The 20,205-nt window shown below is 54.9% G+C and overlaps 2 protein-coding genes across 3 annotated transcripts in view; one reads left to right on the forward strand and one right to left on the reverse strand.

Annotated features, from left to right (window-relative positions):
* SGSM2 (small G protein signaling modulator 2) overlaps window positions 1-3,040 on the forward strand; it is a 54,681-nt gene extending 51,641 nt beyond the window's left edge. For both annotated transcript variants that reach the window (XM_054394167.1, XM_054394168.1), the window contains 3 exons: window positions 174-270; window positions 1,413-1,580; window positions 2,926-3,040. In XM_054394167.1, the coding sequence (XP_054250142.1) occupies window positions 174-270; window positions 1,413-1,580; window positions 2,926-3,014 (354 nt within the window). In that variant the 3' untranslated portion in view covers window positions 3,015-3,040. The remainder of the gene's footprint in view (window positions 1-173; window positions 271-1,412; window positions 1,581-2,925) is intronic.
* A 13,168-nt stretch (window positions 3,041-16,208) lies between these two features.
* Window positions 16,209-20,205, reverse strand: part of MNT (MAX network transcriptional repressor) — a 39,588-nt gene continuing 35,591 nt past the window's right edge. The window contains exons 5-6 of the mRNA XM_054394405.1: window positions 18,643-18,835; window positions 16,209-16,921 (exon numbers count right to left, since the gene is read on the reverse strand). Coding sequence (XP_054250380.1) covers window positions 16,209-16,921; window positions 18,643-18,835 — 906 coding nt within the window. The remainder of the gene's footprint in view (window positions 16,922-18,642; window positions 18,836-20,205) is intronic.

Raw genomic sequence — 20,205 nt, forward strand, 5'->3', positions numbered from 1 at the left:
TAGCATAAAGAAGGCAGGATCAGTCCTGATTTGGTTTGATAGGTGGCATGAAAAAGTAATGACAACAGAGATCAGCCAACAAGGAAAAAAGATGATGTGGAAGACCGGAGTCCAACACCTTGGCCATGGCTGCTTCCAGAGCAGGTGCTGACAGCTACTGTTTTGTGGTTTAGATTCTGGACTCAGAGCTTTTTGAGCTGATGCACCAGAATGGAGACTACACTCACTTCTACTTCTGCTACCGCTGGTTCCTGCTGGACTTCAAGAGAGGTAACAATGTTCTGTGGCTGGGGCTTAGCTGGGCACAGCTCTGAGCAGGGGCTTGGGCTCAGGGGTGGGATGGTGAGGAGCAGTGAGGCTCGCAGGACAGTTTGGAACTGGCAAAGTTGATGCAGCTCTCAGAGGTGAACTAGGACTGGAGGGAAGTCAGAGCTTAGCAAGGAGTGTGGTCAGTTCCTGCTCAGGGGGTGGGAGCCAAGTTTCTGCTCGGTGCAAATGCTCAGGAGGGTGATGCCAAGCTGCTCACTCTGCTTTGTAAGCTTTGATGCCCCCTTGCTAAGCCATGTGGTAACAAGGAGTAGCTCAGGAGCTGTGGAACCTCGAGTGAGGTTCTCTATGTACTGTGGGAGCAGCCCAGGATCTCAGGCTCCCTGCCCACGCACACAGCTACTCTAACCCAAGCAGATGCTTCTCACTGGGAGCCCCATCTTGCTCTCAGGCAAGGCAGGAGCTCCTCTGAGTTACAGCCTGGTCTGCAAGAACCATCAGAAGGCAGCTCTCAGCTACCCTAAACACAGAGGCAGATGCCAGCCACCCATCAGGTGTTTATTATGGCAGTGGGGGCCCTGTGACTCTAACAGCAGCAAACCCTCTGCCTGCTCCTTCAGAGAGCCTGTCCCCCCCACCCCCTGTCCCAGGCTGGGCAGAAGATGAACCTTTGTGGTTCAAGATGACAAAGCTTCTCTGGGTCCTGTCTGAAGTGTGGCAAGTGGAAACCTCCCTTAGGCACATCTGCTATCCAATTAATTGCTGCCAGTTAAAACTAGTAGAGCTCTAGCAATGGTAATGCACTGCACAGCCAGGAAGGGGACCCTGCCCCTGCAGTCAGCTTTGCAACCTGGCATGGAGCCCTACCTGGAACCAGTGGCTGGAACCTCCCTCTGCTGCTGTTGCATGGTTACTGCTGGGGGTCCAGGCTGCACCACCACACTCTGCCTTAGCTTGCCTTGAAAGCCAGACCTGGTGCCAGCCTGGCACAAGGAGAGGAGCTGGCTGGAGGAGAGGGGGAAAGGACAAGGAGGAGGCAGGGAGTGCTGCTGGTGTGTGTGTGAGGCCTGGAGGAGGTTAGTGAGAGTGGGGGCCGTGGTCAGTGTGAATAATCAGCTGCTCTTGTGATGTTTATTCCCATTCAGAATTGTTGTACGAGGATGTATTTACAGTGTGGGAAGTTATTTGGGCAGCAAAGCACATCTCTTCAGAACATTTTGTCCTTTTCATTGCCTTAGCACTGGTGGAAGTTTATCGAGAGATTATCCGTGATAACAACATGGACTTCACTGATATCATCAAGTTCTTTAATGGTAAGAGACCTGCAGAGAAGCAGCTTGAGGAAAACCAACTCATGAGAGCTGGCACCTCCTGCCTGACTCAGCTGAGCAATGCTCCTGCTCTGGAGGCTTCACTGAGTCAGAGCTGTCCTGGTTGGAGAAGCCCTTTCAGGTGCAACCAGCCTGCTGCTCCTGTCCCTCAGCACCACAACTCCACCTTCCTGGCCCAGCACACACTGACAGCAGTGCTGTAAGAGCTACAAGGACCACAGAGGTGCAGCTTTTAGTGGGGGCTTTGCCCCAAAACAAGCTGCACCATTGCTGTTTGCAGAGGCTTCCCCCACTGCCTCCTCTGCCCCTGGGGTAAAGGGAGGTGCTGAAGTGCTGCTTCATTTTCTGACAAAAGCCTCTGGCAGGGTTTAAGATTGCCAGAGATGATTCTGCTTGCAGGGCTTGACCCTGCAGAGGCTGAAATACAAACAACTGTTGATGGAGAACATCCCAAACCTCTCCCAGGGTTGCTTGCTTACCATGGAGGTCAATAGATGGCAGCCAGCGTTTGCTGCCAGAGCAAGAGGTATCATGTCAAAGAGAGCCAGGGCTCTTCCTGCCTGCAGGATGCAAGTTGGTCCTAAGTGGCCCTTGCTAGGATGGTTTAAGAGGTTTGGAAACAATTTCGTGCAGTCGCAGTGCTTTACTAAATCATCAGTGCTGTGCCTTTCAGCCTCCTGGTGCAGAAGCCCCAGCCTTGGGCTTGATTTTGCCTTGGGCACTCTCCTTCCAAAGCTTCCCTCAAACCCCATCAAAACCAACCAAGCAAACAAAACACCCCCCCAAAAAATCCCAAACACCCCTCCTACTCCTCCCCCAGCATTTGCCTAAACTGAACAAAATGTGTGATGTGGAGCTGAGGATTTGGGTCTGCCAAGAGCTGCTTTCTGACCTTGCTTCCAGCTGTGTGTGGAACTCTGGGGGCTCCATGCACACAAAACCCTTACCTGTATTTCTCAGTGGCATCCCTGACTTTCCAGCAGCACTCCCTGCCTGGAGAGGGATCCTCTGACCAAGCTGAGCTTACCTTTGCACTCCTGAGGTCCCAGGGCAGCAGTTCACAGGCATGTGTTGGGGGACAGCCCCCCTGTTCCTGGTCTGGGATCACAGGGCACTGGGATTTCTGCAACAAGAGGAGGATTAGGTCTTGCTGCCAGGACCTGCAGCACTGTTCTGTCTTTAATGCTACAAACCTAATCCCTTTTGCTGCTAAGGGCAGCAATCAATGCACACAAATGAATGACTGCTAATGCTCCCTTTAGATCAGTGCTGGGGGAGAGAAGTTCCTGTGCCTGGCAGTTAAGAATTGTTTGTCTGTGTCTTCTAGAAATGGCAGAGCATCATGATGCTGAGGAAATCCTGAGCATAGCAAGAGACCTTGTCTACAAAGTGCAGACCCTGATTGAAAACAAGTGATGCTGAGCAGCCTACCCCTGGGGGCCTCCCTGGACACTGCTGGATGGAGCACTCCTTGCACTGTAACAACTCCAGACTGGTGTTCTGATTGCATCTTCCATGTAATAAATATCAGAGATTTGTACCAGACTTTTCAAAGCAGAACTTTTCCTTCACCAGATGAGGTTTGTGTTTGATAGTCCTTGTTACACTCACTTTGTATTTCTAGACACAACCTTTTTGCATTCTCTTACTTACCCTCTCTGAGAAGACGTCCAGCTGTGGATTTGAGATGTTAGAAAGGGAGGTTCTGCCACCCCAGGACACTGCTGGTTGGACTTAACTGCACCTTCAGAGCCTGGATGCACCTCCTGTGCTCTACCAGAACCTTCCTTGCATCCAGCAGCTGCAGTGGTGGAAGCACTGAGCTGGGTCCAGGGAGGAGCATGTCCATGGACCTGGTGTCTATGCCTTGAACATGGGAGAGAGAGTCCCTGAGCAGCTGTGGCTGGAACAGCTGCATTTAGCAGAGGGTTTAGTGACAAAATAACCAGTTAGCAGCTGGGAGAGTGGCCTTAAACTACCTGCTGGATCCATGAGTCCCTGGCATGGTTAGCATGAGCAGTGAAGCTAAACCCCCCAGTTGGCCTTTGCTGCCCAGCTCCTGCTGTTGAGCCCTCACAGCCTGCCCCTGCCACAGCCAAGCCTTCAGTTCACTTTGCAAACCTGCTCTGGGGATGCTCCCAGGTGCTACAAGAGCTGCCCCAGGGCACGTTCAGCACACACAAACAGGTCCCCTGCTCCTGCTGGAGCTCCCCCAGGTGCTGTCTGTGCAGGGGGCCCTGAAGCTCAGCCCCCACAGCAGAGCCAGGGCTCCTCCACATTACTCACCCCACACCACTGCCTGCCTCCTCCTCCTTCTGCAGAGCTTTCCAGGAGGACTTTCCTTGTGCTCCTGCAAACACAAACCAGGCACTCAGGCAGCTCTCAGCTCTTGCCAGCTGAAGCAGTTGGCATTGTGGCACTGTGCTGCTTTGTGGAGCCCTCCACAGGCACAGGCTCTGGGGCACCTCCTCCTCCTGCTTGGCCACTTCCTGTCATTAGCAGCATCCAACTCAGCCCCTTCTGCACAGGAGCAGAGGGCACTGAGGGTCAGCTGGGCCCCTGCAGGCAGGTTGGGGGCTGGTGGAGCACCTGACTGCAGGATTTTGCTGCTTCCATGGCTACCTGTGACCTGTGCTCCTGCATCAGCCAGAGACTCTGTTGTAAGCACTCCAAGGACTCCAAAGCATTCCAAAAAACCTTAAGTGATTTAAAAACAAAGACATTTGAAGCTGGATTTGGCTTGGTTTGGTTTTCATCCTTCAGAGCAGACTTGCAGCTTAGTTTTCAGTGAGCCTTGTAGAGAGCACAACTCCTCTGTGCTTTTCATAGACTGCTTTGGGTTGGAAGGGACTTTTAAAGCTCATCCACTCCAAGCCCTCTGCAGGGAGCAGGGACCCCTCCCACTGAGCAGGGTGCTTGGAGAAGTTCACCTGGATTAGCTCAGCTCCCATGAACTTCTACAATCAGATTTTAGCCAAGAGAGGTATAGGGAATGAAATGATTCTGTTGGGAGGTTCCAATACTGCCAGGAGGTACCTACCTCGGTAACTCTGCTCTTGTGGGGGTCCTTCAGCTCCCTGCATGAGGGGAGTGCTGCTGTGGGGGTCCTCATGGGCTGGAACTTGCACAGGCAAAGAAAAACAAAAGGTGGATTTGGGTCTAAAAAAGCCCATCCCTGCTTGGAGCTGTCTTTAGGGGTACAGTACACCAAAAAGGGTAAATCAGAGTCTGCAAAGGGGGAAAATACACCAAGGAAGTGCAGAGCGCAGGGAAGTGCTCCTCAGCTTCATAGTCAAGCCCTGCCTTAACCTGGCCTCTCAAAATGCCAACCCCAGAGCCTGTGGGCAGCCAGATGCCTTCAGGGACCAGCCTGATGTTCTCGGGGCTCAGGAGCATCAAGCTCATGGAGCAGGAGAAGAGAGGACCCCCCCTCCACTCTGAGGAGGGTACTCTGGAGGAGGAGGCAGGTGGGGAGAAGCCCTGCACAGAGCAGGGAGCCACAGAGGGCACCAGCCCTGCCCAGCCCCCCCTGGGCATCCTGCTGTTGTGGTGTGCTGGAGGGAAGCTGGGCAGTGGTGACAGCAATGCCCTCAGGCTCACCCCAGCGTCCCTCACAGCTGTGCCCAACCCTTCTGCAGGCCAGTGAATGCCCACAGCCATACCCAGCACCCCTCACAGCTGTGCCCAACCCTTCTGCAGGCCAGTGAATGCCCACAGCCATACCCAGCACCCCTCACAGCTGTGCCCAGCCCTTCTGCAGGCCAGTGAATGCCCTCAGGCTCACCCCAGCGTCCCTCACAGCTGTGCCCAGCCCTTCTGCAGGCCAGTGAATGCCCACAGGCTCACCCAGCACCCCTCACAGCTGTGCCCAGCCCTTCTGCAGGCCAGTGAATGCCCGCAGGCTCACCCAGCACCCCTCACAGCTGTGCCCAGCCCTTCTGCAGGCCAGTGAATGCCCACAGGCTCACCCAGCACCCCTCACAGCTGTGCCCAGCCCTTCTGCAGGCCAGTGAATGCCCACAGGCTCACCCAGCACCCCTCACAGCTGTGCCCAGCCCTTCTGCAGGCCAGTGAATGCCCACAGGCTCACCCAGCACCCCTCACAGCTGTGCCCAGCCCTTCTGCAGGCCAGTGAATGCCCGCAGGCTCACCCAGCACCCCTCACAGCTGTGCCCAGCCCTTCTGCAGGCCAGTGAATGCCCACAGGCTCACCCCAGCAGCACTTACAGCTGTGCCCAGCTCTTCTTCAGGCCAGTGCCTGGCTGCTAGAAGGTCTCCACCATGCTTCAGGCTGGGCCTGGCTGCTCACTGGAACCCAGAAGAGTGTTTTCAAAAGGCTGTGATAGGAGGGAGAAAGGTTGCAGCTGCCAGGGCTGAGGAGGTGATGGAAGCCTCAAGCCTGCACTGTTTTTCTTTGGTATGTTGGGAATGTGCTACATGACAACCTCCAACCTCTGCACCCTGCCTTGTGTTTGTTCCAACCTCCTGTCTCTGTATTTCATGGATATTGTGGATGGATTATTTATTTTTTTGTTGGGAGCAGACTGTTCTCTTTCTTGCTCAACTATTTATGTTTAAATGTAACATATGAATAAATACTTACAGTCAAGGCATCCTGTGGAGCTCTTTCTCCCTCCAAGGTGACTTCAGAGACACAGCAGGGGTGTCCCCAGGACAGGGCTGCCTGGGGAGAGCCCAGGGTGGGTAATTCGTGTCCCTGTGAGCAGCCACCAAGGAGGTCACCACCACTGCACTGCTGATGTCCCTTAGATGACCCCAAAGGGAGATTTAAGTCACACAGGATGCCAACCACCACAGGCTGAGCCTGCTGCCAATGCAGCCTGGGGAAGGAGTGGGAGCAGAAGCAGGCCTGTGACAAGTGTTAAAAGATTCCAAGCTCCATCCTGCAGTTCTGGGCCTGATCGTGCTGCAGCTAGAATGAAATGGAGCTGAGCTGCTGGGAGATCCTCCTCCACTGCTCCCAGGGCCTCCCTCACACCTCCTAAAAATCCTCTGCCTGTTTCAGTTCCCTGCCAGGGACTCTCCTCTTTCATTAGTTGCTTAGATTGCTGCTGGCAGCTTTCATTTCCCAGATTTTCTGGCTGGAGAGCTCTGCCCAGAGATGAGTTCCCTGATGTCAAAACTCCCAGCAGCTGCCTCTCTCCTGGGGAGGGTGCAGCCACCCCCAGCCTCTGCTCACAGCCAGCAGAGCTGCTGAGGGAGTGTTTGTCCCCAGACAAGAGGATAAAGCCCCTCAAGAAGTGTGTCCAGTGCCACCTTGGCTTAAACAACCTTCCAGTGCCACTATGCCCTCTGCTGCCACCTTTGCATGGTGGGACTTGGGCTGGGCCAGGAGGCACAAGGACTAGAATCAAGAAGGTTGGAAGAGACCTCAAAGATCATCGAGTCCAACCTGTCACCCTACACCTCATGACTATCTAAACCATGGCACCAAGTGCCACGTCCAATCCCCTCTTGAACACCTCCAGGGATGGTGACTCCACCACCTCCCTGGGCAGCACATTCCAATGGCCAACCACTCTCTCTGGGAAGAACTTTCTCCTCACCTCCAGCCTAAACCTCCCCTGGCACAGCTTGAGACTGTGTCCTCTTGTTCTGGTGCTAGTTGCCTGGGAGAAGAGACCAACCCCCTCCTGGCTACAACCTCCCTTCAGGTAGCTGTAGACAGCAATGAGGTCTGACTACAGCTGGGCTGGCACAGTGGCTTCCCTGTCTCCAGGACCTCCTCATTACACCACACACATTCCTCCCACACCCCCCCTACCTACCCCAGTGTTCTCTTTCCAGAGTCCTAGAAACTTCCCCAGAAGCTCTTTGGAGAGTCCCTGCAGAGCAGGAATTCCTTCCAGGGAGATGCAGCATCCCCAGGAAGTTCCCTTACTGGCCAAGGCTCCCTGCTCCCAGAAGAAAACCAAACCAAGAGAAACCTCCTGCTGTGTTCTGTAACCTGGAGCCAGCTCTGGCAGCCTGGTGAGGTCTCAGCTGCCTTCTCCACTCCACCACAACTTTTGCCAACAGCAGCAGCTTCAGCCCCCACAGCTCAGTGTCACATGCTGCAGCCTCACAGTGATTAGCCCAAGCCCTACCTTCCCTTTTCAGAAGCTCACCTCAAAATGCTTTCCAATTTCCCCAAAATGATTAAAAAAAATACCCAACCAACCAACCCCAGAAGCAGGCAGAGCAGAGCTCTGGGTTGGGGAGGCAACACTTACCCCTGAGCTCTGGCCAGACCTCTGTTGTGCCCACGCTGGGCTCACGTTTGGCACAGCTCTTCCTGCTGGGTGTTCTTCTGCTGCTGCTCAGCTCCTGGAGGTAACAAAAGCAGCTGTGAGCTGTGCTCTGATGAACCAGCTGGGCACTCTGCCTGGCCTAGCAGGGTGGTACTGGTTGGCACCCCCAGGCTGCCAGGAAGGTTGGACTCCCCCACACTCTGGCTCCCTAGGCTCCAGAGGCAGGGGACCCAGGAAAAGCCAAGGCTGCAGCTCCCTGATCTGCAGGAGAAAACATTGGCAGCCCAGACAGGTGAGGAAGGCTGAGCCAGGCTGCAGCTCCAATTCCTTGTGCTAGAGGTCCTGCACACCACCCCCCTCCCCAAGCACACCCCCATGTCCGGTGCCCAGCACCCTTCCCTGGTGCCCATGGGGCCTCACCTGCTGGCTGTGGACACCAGGCTGCACTGCTGAGCACCAAAGCCGATGGCAGGGCCTGGTGGGACCCCTCGGGTGGCTCCACAGCAGGAGGGTGCCCGGGGGCTGGGGTGGGCTCCAGCCCGGGTCCTGGCTGGGCACAGAGAGAAGCTGGTTCCGAGGCACCTTCCTCCTGAGTCACCCTCCCCAGACTGGCAAACGGGAAGCACAGCGGCTATGCAACATAAAGGCTTTCAGCTGCTAGCTAATTACAATCAATTAAACTCCTAATTAACACTCTTAGCAATATTGTTACCACATGTTAGAACAATTGGCCCTGAATTCCCCAACCAGCTCTTGCTGCTAACGAACCTGCAGCCCTGGGCTAAGGCTGGGGAGGGGAGGGGGCTCACCCCACCCCCGGGGATGTCACAGCCTTAGGTCAGCCCAGAAGGGACCTCCCCCATCTCCCCAGACTCTACCTCGGGGAGGGAGAGGCAGACAGGGGCCAGGCAGCCCCTCCAGCAGCTCCAACAACCTGAGCTGCTCCACAGGACCGCAGGGAAGCAAAGCCTCACTGAGAGATATTGCCACAAATCCTGGCTGCTGGAGGAGCGCAGCCCCCCAGACCCTCCCCCAGCCTGGCTCTGCTGGCTCCAGGCCCAGGCAGGAGCAAGCTCCAGGCTCGGTCCAGCGCCTCTGGTGAGTCCTACAGCTGCGGGGTGGGGATGCAGCTGCGGCCGCAGGGGGAGAGCCCTGCTGGTGTGCATGGCGATGCCACAGCTGCTGAGCTGCACGGCGAAGCAGAAGGAGGAGACGGCAGAGGCCGGGTCAGGTTTCAGTGCATGTTTATTTCAGGTTTATATTTATTTCAGGCAAGTGCTTTTTTAATTATTTTTTTTTTCTTTACACGGAGATTATTCATGTCGGATACCTAAACTCTGGAGCATGAGGAGCAGCTATAGTACAGCTGGATAGTAAAAATACAATATGTACAAAATTAGTTGGTTTGAGTTTGATTTTCCTCCCTCCCTCCCCACCCACACAGCAGATGTATCCAAACACATAAAAATCTTTACAGGCTGGGTTTGGGGTTGGTTGGTTTGTTTGTGTGGTTTGTTTGGGTTTTTTTCCTAGGATTTACGTTTTCAGTAAATTTGGTACCACAGTGACAATCAAACCTCCCTCCCCCCCCCTGTAAGCAAGGACCTTGTTTGCCTGGGATGAGGGAGGGGCAGGGCTTGGCTCCCCTGTGATGTGTGGGCAGCAAACCGGTCCCCAGGGCTGGGGCTCAGTGCTGGCAGCAGCTCTGTGCCAACAACCAGCACCTCCAGTGAGCCCCAGCACAGAGCACAGCAGGGACAAGGGGCAGAGCTTCCAGCCAGGAGGGTGGGCACGGCAGAGACCGACACCAGGACACCCTGGCAGCAGGGAGGGGAGGTTCCTGCTCACACCACAGCTCCTCACCCGGTGATGCTCAGGCTGGTGCTTCACCAGCTGCAAATAAATCACTGGGTGGAGGTAATTAGCACTTGATGTCTGTGCCAGGAAACACTCTCTAGGCTCAGGTTGAGGCGTGGTGCCAGGGACTCTCTCGGGCAGCAAATGCCCTGTGCAGGTTGTGGCCGGTGAGTTTCCAGTGTCCAGCACAGTGCAGCACCACAGCTGGCACGGGCACCTGCACCTTCAAGAGCACAAAGCAGAGGGAGGATGTGCCCAGCAGCCTGGGGAAAACCCCAGTGCAGCAATGGGATGGGAGCCTGGGGCCAGCAAGAGCTGGCACAGGCAAACCTCCATCCCCAGCGAGCCATGGGGAGGGGGCTGAGTCCTGCCACCAGGGCCCCTCACACACAGAGCCACCTGCACAGCACTAAGGGGGAGGATTAATGGGCCTCATCCTGACCTACAGCAGAACCAGCCAGGCAACCCCTCTGAGGAAGCAAAGCAGCACCTGTGCTTGGCCTGAACACCAGTCCCCAGGGCAGGACAGCACCATCCCCATGCTGGGCACTGGGGGATAAACACCAGCAGGGCCATTGTGTTTGACACACACTGTTGCCCAGACCCAGAGCAGAAGGGGGAGAGAAAAAGAAGGAGGAAAAAGAAGGGGGGAAAAGGAGGAGAGCTGGTGTGGAAGCAGCCCAGCACAGTGCTGGCCAAGGCTGCTGGGCTGATGCTGGTGTTCTACTCAGGCTTTGGATGATTACATTCTGAGCAACAGGAAGAGAGAGATGCTGTGACTGACCCTACCCCTAACTCTAAACACCTGATCCTAACAACCAAGCTTTGACTAAGGAAGGGATGGAAAATGGGCCAGGAGCAGGAGTTTTCGTTTCCTCGTTCCAGTATCTTTTAGAATTAAAATAAACTGAAAGAAGAAACTCTTCACCTAAGGGAAAACTCCAGAGAGGAGCCTCACCTGCATGGGGCTCAGCAGCTGCCCACCTCCAGGCCACCCCAAGGTTCCTCAAGAACCAAGTCCAGCTGCACAAGCTCAGGCAGGTACCTAGGAGCCCAGGGCTGAGCCCTCCTGCCCAGAACTCGACTGGTGGCCCTGGCCAGCAGCACTCCCTTGGCTGGGGACCCTTCCCCACACATCACAGGAAGCCAAAAGGGGCCAAAGCACCAACTGCAGCATCACACCAGGCAAAGAAGTGTGTCTCACCCCAGGCAAAGTGTGTCTCACCCCTGGCCCTCTTGCCTGCTTCTCTCCCTCCTCCTCCTCCTCTGCAGGCGCAAGGAAGGCCTCCAAACACCCCTTGGTCACCACCCACCACACAACAATTGTCACACTTGGATTGGGAACGCAAAGAAACTCACTCAGGATGCAAACCAGCCCAGCAGACACAGGCTACAGACAGAGCCCAGGACACCAGGAGCCTGGCACTGCAGGGGGCAGGGCTATGAACGGCTGCACACAGACACCCACACCAACACCAACACAAGCAGCAAGAGCCTCACCTCCACCTAACCACTCAAAGGCATTTCACGTTGGGCTTGGGGTTTTTTTCCCTCTTTTTTTTTTTTTTTAACATATATCCTTTTGTTACAGAAGGCCACTTTTAATGCAAACAAACAGAGCAGAGACAAAAAGTCCAACAGCAGCAGCAGCCCCACCAGCACCCAGCCCTTGGTGCCTCTCCCCGACCCAGGCAGTGAAAGGGTTTAAAGAGCAGAAGCCTCTGCACAAGGGATGTGTCCTAGGGCTGAGAGGTGGCTCTGCAGCTGCTGCCACATGGGTGGGCAGAGCTCACCACACAGGGCTGAGCACACACCCTGGGCACAGCCCCCAAGCCTACAGCACCACCGACCCCAGCACCGCCACGGGCACGCAAAACCCTCCCCATGGCCACTGTCCTGCTGCTTCACACCCACCTGACCAGCCCAGGCATGAGCAAAGCTGAGGTGGGAGCTCACCTGACCTGCAGAGCCCCTGCTCCTCCCCGGGTTATCACTCCCTCCCCAGACAAAGACCTCGATGCTCAACCCCCCTCCAGGGAGCACCACTCCTGACCACAAGCCACAGCCAATGCTTTCCAGTCCTCCTCTGCAGGTCACTCTCAGGAAAAGCAAAATGCACAAGAAATGGTTTTGGTCAAAACCCAGCTCCCAAAGTCCCCAAGGCTGTTCTGTGCTGGGGCTGGGTGGCACAGGGCTGTCCCTCTCTCCAGTTTTGCAAACCAGATGCCAGCAGAAAAATGTCCTGGTCTGAAGGGCAAGCAGCTGGCTCAGACTGACCAAAAGTGGGTTTGGCACAGAAGGATGCAGCTGGCACAACACTTTCAGCCTGGGGGGAGGCTGCATGACCAGTGCCCCACTGGCCATCAGCCTTGAGTCTCTCCTCAGCCTTTCCTGAGAGCAGCAAGGGTTTGGTCTGAGGAAGGTGAGGGGAGCCCTGACAACGTGGCCTTGGCAGCTCCACCACCACAGCACGCTGGTGAAGCTGGAGGTGGTGGCAGCAGGAGCCCTGGGGAGGCCATGCCAAGAGCCTGGCATTCAGTGGGTGTGGGCACAAGTCACCATGCAGTGGCATGGCTGAGACTGTTGGTACCCTAACACCAAGGGCTCTCCTCTTCCATGGGCCACTGAGGCTCTCCCTTCCTAAGCTCAGCTGTGGGGTTCTGGCTGGTGGCTGTTGGTGGGGTCAGGGATCCACTCCCCTGTCTACAGCTCTAAGATCTCTGTTCAGGGTCGTTCTGAAGCAGCAGTTTGGGTTCATTCCCCTCTGCCTGCACTTCCTTGGCAGGTGGGAGTGAAATTGGCTTGAAATGAAGCAAGGGAACTGCTCAGCCACCAGCCTGCTCCCCCCTGGCAGCCCACCAGGCTCTGCCACACTCTAGCTGAAGTTCTGAGCACAGATTAGGCTTTTGAGCAGGTTTTGGCTGTGGGGAACAGGACATGAGCCATAGGGAGCACACAGGCTGTGATGGGGGAAGAACAGCACCAGGTGATGGACCCTGATGGCTCTGAGCCAGGCTGGGCAGGACAGAAAACTCTCCAGACTACAAGCCAGAAAGCCCACTTTCTAGTTTCTTTTCCTGTGGTGTGGTTACCAAGAACTAAGATTATTCAACAACAGAAGAGGTTTCTTGTAAACTTCATATTTATTGATTTTTTTTGGGGGGGGAGGGGGGACGACAAATTAGGTCTTCTGAATCCCAAAGTGTACATATAATATTTATATATAGCTTTCTCCATAGGGAAAACACATTTATCAAAGGAGGAGAGACATTTCCAAAGTGCCCTTTGTTTATACAGTACTGAACACCATCTCCAAGAGGGTAAAACTCTGAAGTTTTCTGAGCAGGAATGATGACAGACACCAGGAAAGAAGGGCTGTGCTCTGCTCTCCTCCCCACAGAACAGAAAGAAGTTGGCTGACTTAAAAAAAAAAAGAAAAAAGAACAAACCAAACCAAACCAAACATTTCTGGGAGCTGTGGAAAAGGCAGATGAGAAGAGGGAGGTCTGGAGCAGCTTTGGGGCTGGCCAAACAGGACAGGCCCTTTCCTCCAGTGGAGGCTGACACCCATGAGGAGGCTCAGACCCAACAGCATCACAGAGCTCTGAGGGGGGAGAGAAACTGGCAGAGATGTGGGGCTAGGGACACTGTTAACTGACACCACAAGGGAGGAAGAGATGAGGGGTCAGCAGCATCACCTGTCCCTGCAGAGAAGGCCATTAAATGATCCACCAGAAAGCTCCCTCACCTGTCTCAGGTGAGATGGGAATTCTTCTTCCCATCCCCTACGCTCCTCACTGTGGAGAACACAGCAGCTGTATGCCAGGGCCACCAGTCTCTCCTGGGGCAAGAAGCCAAGGTGGGAGCCTTGGGGAAGCCACAAGAAGGTGGGAGCAGAGCTCCCAATGCAGAAGAGAAGCCACCACACCAACGGGCAGGCAAGAAGAGCAGGACCAGCCTGTGCTGGATGACCCTGCAGCTCCTGCCAATGTGGCACCAGGGGACAGACAGGCTCCTGGCCAAGCCAAGTGCTGAGCCCTGCTCCCCAAGCCAGGCTTTTCCTCCTTCAGTCAGCTCAGCCACTCTTGACCAGAGGCTTCCTGCCTCGATGGGGTTGTTTTGGGAGCTGGAACAGCACAGGCAGAGAGAAGCTTCCCCCTGCTCCTAACCAGCTACAGAAGGCAGAGCCCTGAGGTTCCTCCTGAGAAGGGAGGTGACCCTGGTGCTAATGCTCAGCTTTCAGGAGATTCTGATCAGCAGCAGCTGTCCTGACACCAAACACTGATCCCCAAAATACTGGCACATGACACACAACGACCTGCATGTGCAAGGAGACAACCAAGCCCTGGTGATTCCCCCAAGCCCAGTCCCTGGGGCACCAGAAGTGAAACCAAAGGAGCTGGTCAGAGGTGGTTTGAGACCAAGGAATCCTGAAAGATCCACACACAGGCAAGAGCTTCCTGGACTCAAGGATGCAAGGGAAAAAACCCAGAGGTGTTAACTGTGGAGCAAGCCAGGGCTTCATGAAGAGCTGGAATGCAGTTCTCAGCCATGTCTGCTCAGAAGGCACAACCACACTTGACCTGGCTCTGCAGTGACCACCTCCAGCACAGCCCCAGCCCTAGCAGGGATGGCTTGGGACTGGAAGGTCTTCTCAATTCAACCACTCTCCACAGCAGCCCACAAGAGGCCACAGTCCTGCTGGAGTCAGCAGGCTTTGTGGGCAGACCACAGCTGCGTCTCCTTGGTTTGCCAGGACCCCAGCGAGCCCTGCCCTAGCACAGAGAGGGTCACTCAGGAGGAGGGGATGCCTTTTGGTGACATCTCCCTGTTGGCCATGAGACACAAGGCTCTCACACCAGCTCCTGCAGCACACCATGATCCTACACCAGAAGAGGTTCATGTTCCCCCCACCAAACAGATGCCACAACTGCTTGCCCTTGGGCAGACACCACCTGCACAACCCTCCCTTCTCTGCCTCCCACACTGAGCTGCCAGCTCAAGAGCAAACTACCAAAGGACAGCAACCAATGCAGCAAAGCCACTGAACTTCTGTGAGCTTCCTTGTCCCAGCCCCTGCTCTGCCAGGCCAGACAAACACACTGCAAGCTGCCAGCACAAAACATCTGCCTCTGCTAAACAAAAAGGAAAATGAACCCCCAGCAGCCCTGGGGGCTTGGACTGGCACTAGAAATCCTGGAAAGGAGGCAGTGCCACGCACAGAGGCCTGCTCCATCAATTATTGCAGCAGCAGAACCAAGCCAAAACCAACCAACACATGAACCACCCCCACAAAAAAAAAAAACAAAAACAACAAAACATCCAACAAAATATTGACAACCATCAGAATAACCAAAAATAACCCCAAAACATCTTTTCTTTTTTTTTTTTTTTTTTTTTTTGTTGGACATGGCTACGAAACTCAAATCCTTTTACAAAACTGCAACGACTGAACTCTGGGTATGGATTCCTTTTTTTTTTTTTTTTCATATTTTCATTTTATTAGACAGAGAATTTCCTTTAAATGCCATAACAAGTCACAGTGATTTTTTTTTTTTTCCTTTTAAAAGATGGTTTTGTTTTGAAATGTTAATAGAGAGGAGAGGGAGAAGGGAGTGGGAGAAAAAGAGCTTTTACCACCCTTTGAACTGCTCACTGGATGGATGTGTGTGTACCCTGGTCCACCAAACCATCTGATAAACAATTTCTTGTTTTAGAGAGGACAACTCTGTCTTCTTCCTCCACCAAAAAAAAAGAAAAAAAAAAAAAAAAGAAACCAAAAAACCAACAACAAAACAGCAACAACAAAATCTGAGTTGTTTTTTTTTTGACTAATAATCCTGCAAAAGAATCAACCTTTGCAGAAGGCCTTCTTCCAAGGTTATATTTATATATATATATGTATATACAGCTATGTACACACAGATACACACATATATATATAAATATAGGCTTCTGGGGGGGGGCTTTTTGGTCTTTTTTGCTCCCCTGCCCCATCCTTGTTCTACTCCAAAGGTCTCGATAAAGAGATCAGCAAAGTTTCGTTTTTGTTTTATTCTACAAAGAAGCAACACAGAAAAACTGGGGGGGGGGTTGGGGGAGGAGGGAGGGAGGAGGGGGTGGGAATGAAAACTCTTTTAAGAACAACATAGCCATAGTTCACCGATTACACAGAGAAAAGGAAACAAAACAAAACAAAACAAAAAATAAATCACCATGAACAACGTCTCTGAAGTTTCCTCAGATTAGCAAAATTCAAGTGCAGAGAGGCCATCCCCTCCCCATCCCCCCCACTCCACCCCCACCTCCCAGCCCTGCTCCCTCGCTGCCAGCAGGGGCAGGTGGGGGTCGCCGGGCGGCCGAGGATCAGCCCAGCCCTGCCTGCTGCCACTCACTCCCCGGTGTCTTCGGCGCTTCCCTCCCGCGGCTGGAATGTATGGAATTTCAAGGAAAGGTTCCCAACAAAGCCCTCCTGGCTGCGCAGATCCCCTCCCCTCTCTCTCTAGGCCAGCTTGAGCGTGCTGACAGGGAAGGAGGGCATGGTCACCATAGTCACCGGGTTGAGCACCGTCTGCCCCACCAGCTGCGGGTGGTGCACCACCTGGGTGCCCACGGCAGGCTTGGCCATCACCGCCGGCTGGCCCAGGCTCGTGGTTCCGTTCACCGGCTGGTGGGAGATGGTGTGGGCGATGTGGCTCACCACGGGCTGGCTGACGGCCACGGGCTGGGGGTAGAGAGGCAGCTGCTGGCCCAGGTGTGCCATGTGGTTGATGGCGGCGGGGTGCACAGTGATGTGGCCGATGGGCTGGGCGGCGGCACCCAGCTGCACGGGGCTGGAGGTGGAAGGTGCGATGTGGGCGATGTGCTTGGCCGGGGGGCCCTGCAGGACATGGTTGACAGTCTGGATGACCGAGGCGTGGGTGGTGGCCGTGTGGGCGATAACAGTCGATTGCACGGTGGAGGCCGCCACCAGGTGAGTCTGTGCCGGCACCATGGCCTGCGGCTGCACCAGGGCTTGCGTCTGCAGGGGGGGCTGCCCGGGGGCCGGGGGCTGCTTCTGCTGCAGTGACAGGGGCTGGGGCAGGACTGCCGGGTGGTGGGGAGCGGCGGCGGGGACGGCTTTCAGCAGCTCTGGGTGCTGGCGCTGGGTTAGTTTGGGTAAGGAGTTCACTGGCCTGTCGTCTTCCATGTCCTCGTCCATGTTGTCTTCGCCCTCTGCAAGAAATCAAAGGAAGAGACTCCCATAAAAAAGGAAAGCAGGGCACGGGCCCGGAGGAAGCAGCACACAGGCAGAAGAGGCAACAGCAGGAGGAGTCGCTGAGCTGCAGGCAGCACAGCACCGCCCGGCGTGGCACAGCAGGCTCCACAGAGCCCTGCAGGGCTGGCACACTCCTCCCCTCCCTGCCTGTGAGACAAGCACCCAGAGCCAGGCAGCCAAGACCGGCTCGAAGCCCCAGCTAGAGCTGGGAGCTCACAAGAGGCTGAGAGATGTCATTCAGGGTGAGAGGTCTCACCCAGCAGGCACGGAGACAATGCGAGCAGAGACAGACATAGAGCACCTGGACTGAGCTCTCTCTGGCTGAAGAGGAGCAGGGTCTCCTTTCCTGCCCAGGTCAGTACCAGCCCTTCTGCTCCCAGGAAGGGAACAGCCATGGAGGAACACAGCAGCAAGCTCCTCGCCTGGTTCTGGAACACTGACCGTCATCCACTCCAGAAACTGATGAAGCCAGGCAGGAAGGTGCTGACCCCATGGAGATCAGGAAGACAAGCAGGGCACTGCCTGCTCTAAAGCCAGCCCAGCAGCAGGATTAACCACCTCAGCAGGGAAGAGAAGCAGCAGGGAAGCACCTCCCTTGCACAGGCTCTGTGCTTAGAGGCAGCTGAAGTGATCCTTTTGCAGGGGCCAGCTGGAGGGCTGAAGGGCTGGCACCGTCCTGACAAACCTCTGTCCTACTCTCAGCTTCCATCCACCCACATTTGGAGTCTGCCAGTGTGTTCAGAGGTGATGAGCCTGGCACAAGCCTGAATGAATCGGAAAACTCAAGGTCCTCCCTTCCTGGAATCTGCTGCACCATCAGCCCAGAGCAGGCACTGGCGTGGTTTGGAGGGCCTGCTGCTGGCACAGCTACGACTGCTGGAGCCTCTTCATCCCTGGAGAGCAGAGCTCTGTGCACCCACAGGCTGCCTGCTCCTCCTGCTGCCGGGCACTGCTCTGGAGGAAAGCAGCCACCCTCCTATCCCCAGGAATGTCTCACTGGGAACAGCACCCCAGCTACTCATCAGCATCGTTTCTTCCTCACTGGGAACCCTTTTCACACAAGGTGAAGGCTCATTAAGCTCTTCAAACGCTCTGGTGAGCCCTCCTGCACCAATTCTTCCTTCTCTACACGGCTGAACACCCCACACACACACCCACAAATCCCTCTGGGTGCTCACACACCAGGCAGCTGCAGCAAGCAGAGACGCAGAGCTGTGCAAGAGGAGAGCTGAGCTCTGCAAGCCAGGATCTCCAGACTGACCCTGCAGGCCTGCCCTCTGTAGCTGTCTACCACTGCTGCCTGCTTTTCAGCTCACTCCAGACAAGCAGGAGCATGTCATCAACCCACCAACGATCTCCAACCACCTGAAAACCTTCCGCTTGATCCTGAACACAATCAGAGAATGAATCACAGAATGGACCAAGCCAGAAGGGACCTCCAAAGCTCATCCACTCCAACCCCCCTGCAGTCAGCAGGGACATCCCCAACTAGATCAGGTTGCCCGGGGCCTCACTGAGCCTCACCCTGAATTATCTCCAGGGAAGGAGCCTCAACCACCTCCCTGGGCAACCTGTTCCAGTGATCCACCACCCTCAATAGTGCTAAATGCAGACCCCCCGCACTGCTGTGTGTCAGGGAGGTAGAGTGATGATGATGATGAGAGGAGAAGGCTGGTACCTGATGCTGTGGAGGTAGATGCCTGGTCATCCTCTGGCTGAACTGTCTGTCGAATGATTCTGTCAATCTCCAGGATGTCCATCCACTGGCTCAACTCATTCTTCAGCTCTGCCAGGCGCTGCTGGGTAGCAATCTTCTCCCTTGCCAGCCGCTCCATCTCGTGCTCGTATTCCTTCTCCTTCCTCTTTAAAGTCTGAAGACAGAGGGAAGAAAAAGAAATAAGGAGTAAAGGCAAGTACAAGCTACAGTAACCTGCTCCCTCCCATGTCCACAGCTCCTTGTGCTGCTGTAAAATGTGCTCAGATGTAGTTACACCTTGCAAATTCAGCTAGAAGGACAAGAAGTGGCCACAAAAAAACCCTAGAGGGTTCCTTTGGCCAACTGCTTTCTGCCTTCTGAAGGAGACCTGATGAGCTTCCAAAACTGAAATGCTTAACCACATCAGGTGTTAGCAGCTGCTGGGGAGAAGAGACAAGTTTGGGGCACACAAGCTGACAAAATGATAGTGCAGTTCCGTGAGCAGCACATCAGTCCTGGAGAGGGAACCTTTACATGGCCAGAAGGAAAAGCACAAGTACTAATTAGCTCCTGAGCCACACACACCACACCAAGAGCTCCTGAGCCAGAAGAGGTGGCTGGGAGCTGACAAGACCTTGCCTGACACAGGAAATCCTGAGGTCAAACACCAAGGAGCAGTAAATGTTCTCCTCTGCTGCTGATGCCCACTCAGCACTGCGAACCGGAGGCAGCAGGGGAGGGAGCTGCTGCCTCAGCCAGCACAGCACAGAAATGCCAAACACCACTGCTGGGAAATAGGAACCACACAGACCTGATGGGAATCAGTTACTGAGCAGGCAGCAGGAAAGCAACAGCTGATCCCCACAGAAGGTATGGGGTCAGAGGACTTTAAGCCAGTAGTGAGTACTGAATAGCAACAGGACAGAGAAGCTGCTCCCCAGCCCAGGTCAGCACTCACCCTCAGCATGAAAGACAAAATAAGGACTCTGCAGACCCACACACAGCCTGCCCACCTCCTGAGGCTCTGGTTCACTGTTGGGATCCTCACTCACACCTGCTTCAGGGAGCACCAGCCCCAGGGAACCACTTGCTGCTGGCAGAGGCTGCCTGAGAGCCAAGCTCAGCTTCAGCAGGGCAGCAGGGATCAGCCCCAGGCTGCTCTGAGCACACACACTGCTCATTTCTCTCCCAGGTTCTGCAACCTGAGCCTGACCTCCTGTGTTGTGATGGTTCTGCTAGGCTCTGATCTCCAACCTTAGCCAGAAATAGCTCTGCTGCCTGCTCAGCCAGGCCTTTCATTCAGCCTCAGCCAACACAGACTCGGGGAGTTCCTGCCTTCTCACACTGAAAGGACAGAAAAAGGACCTCTGTCCTGATAGTAAAAAAAAAAAAAAAAAGAACTATTTTGAAGATGGCCAAAGAATGCACATGAGCAGGGCACAGCCCCTCCAGATGCGTGCAGACAACTCCGCTCAGCACAGCTCTGCCCCTGGGCACCGCTGGTGTTGGCTCAGCAAAAGCCTCTCCAGATGGGCAGACTGCAGG

Source organism: Indicator indicator, chromosome 30 (genome assembly GCF_027791375.1).
Source record: "Indicator indicator isolate 239-I01 chromosome 30, UM_Iind_1.1, whole genome shotgun sequence".
Lineage (NCBI taxonomy): Eukaryota > Metazoa > Chordata > Aves > Piciformes > Indicatoridae > Indicator > Indicator indicator.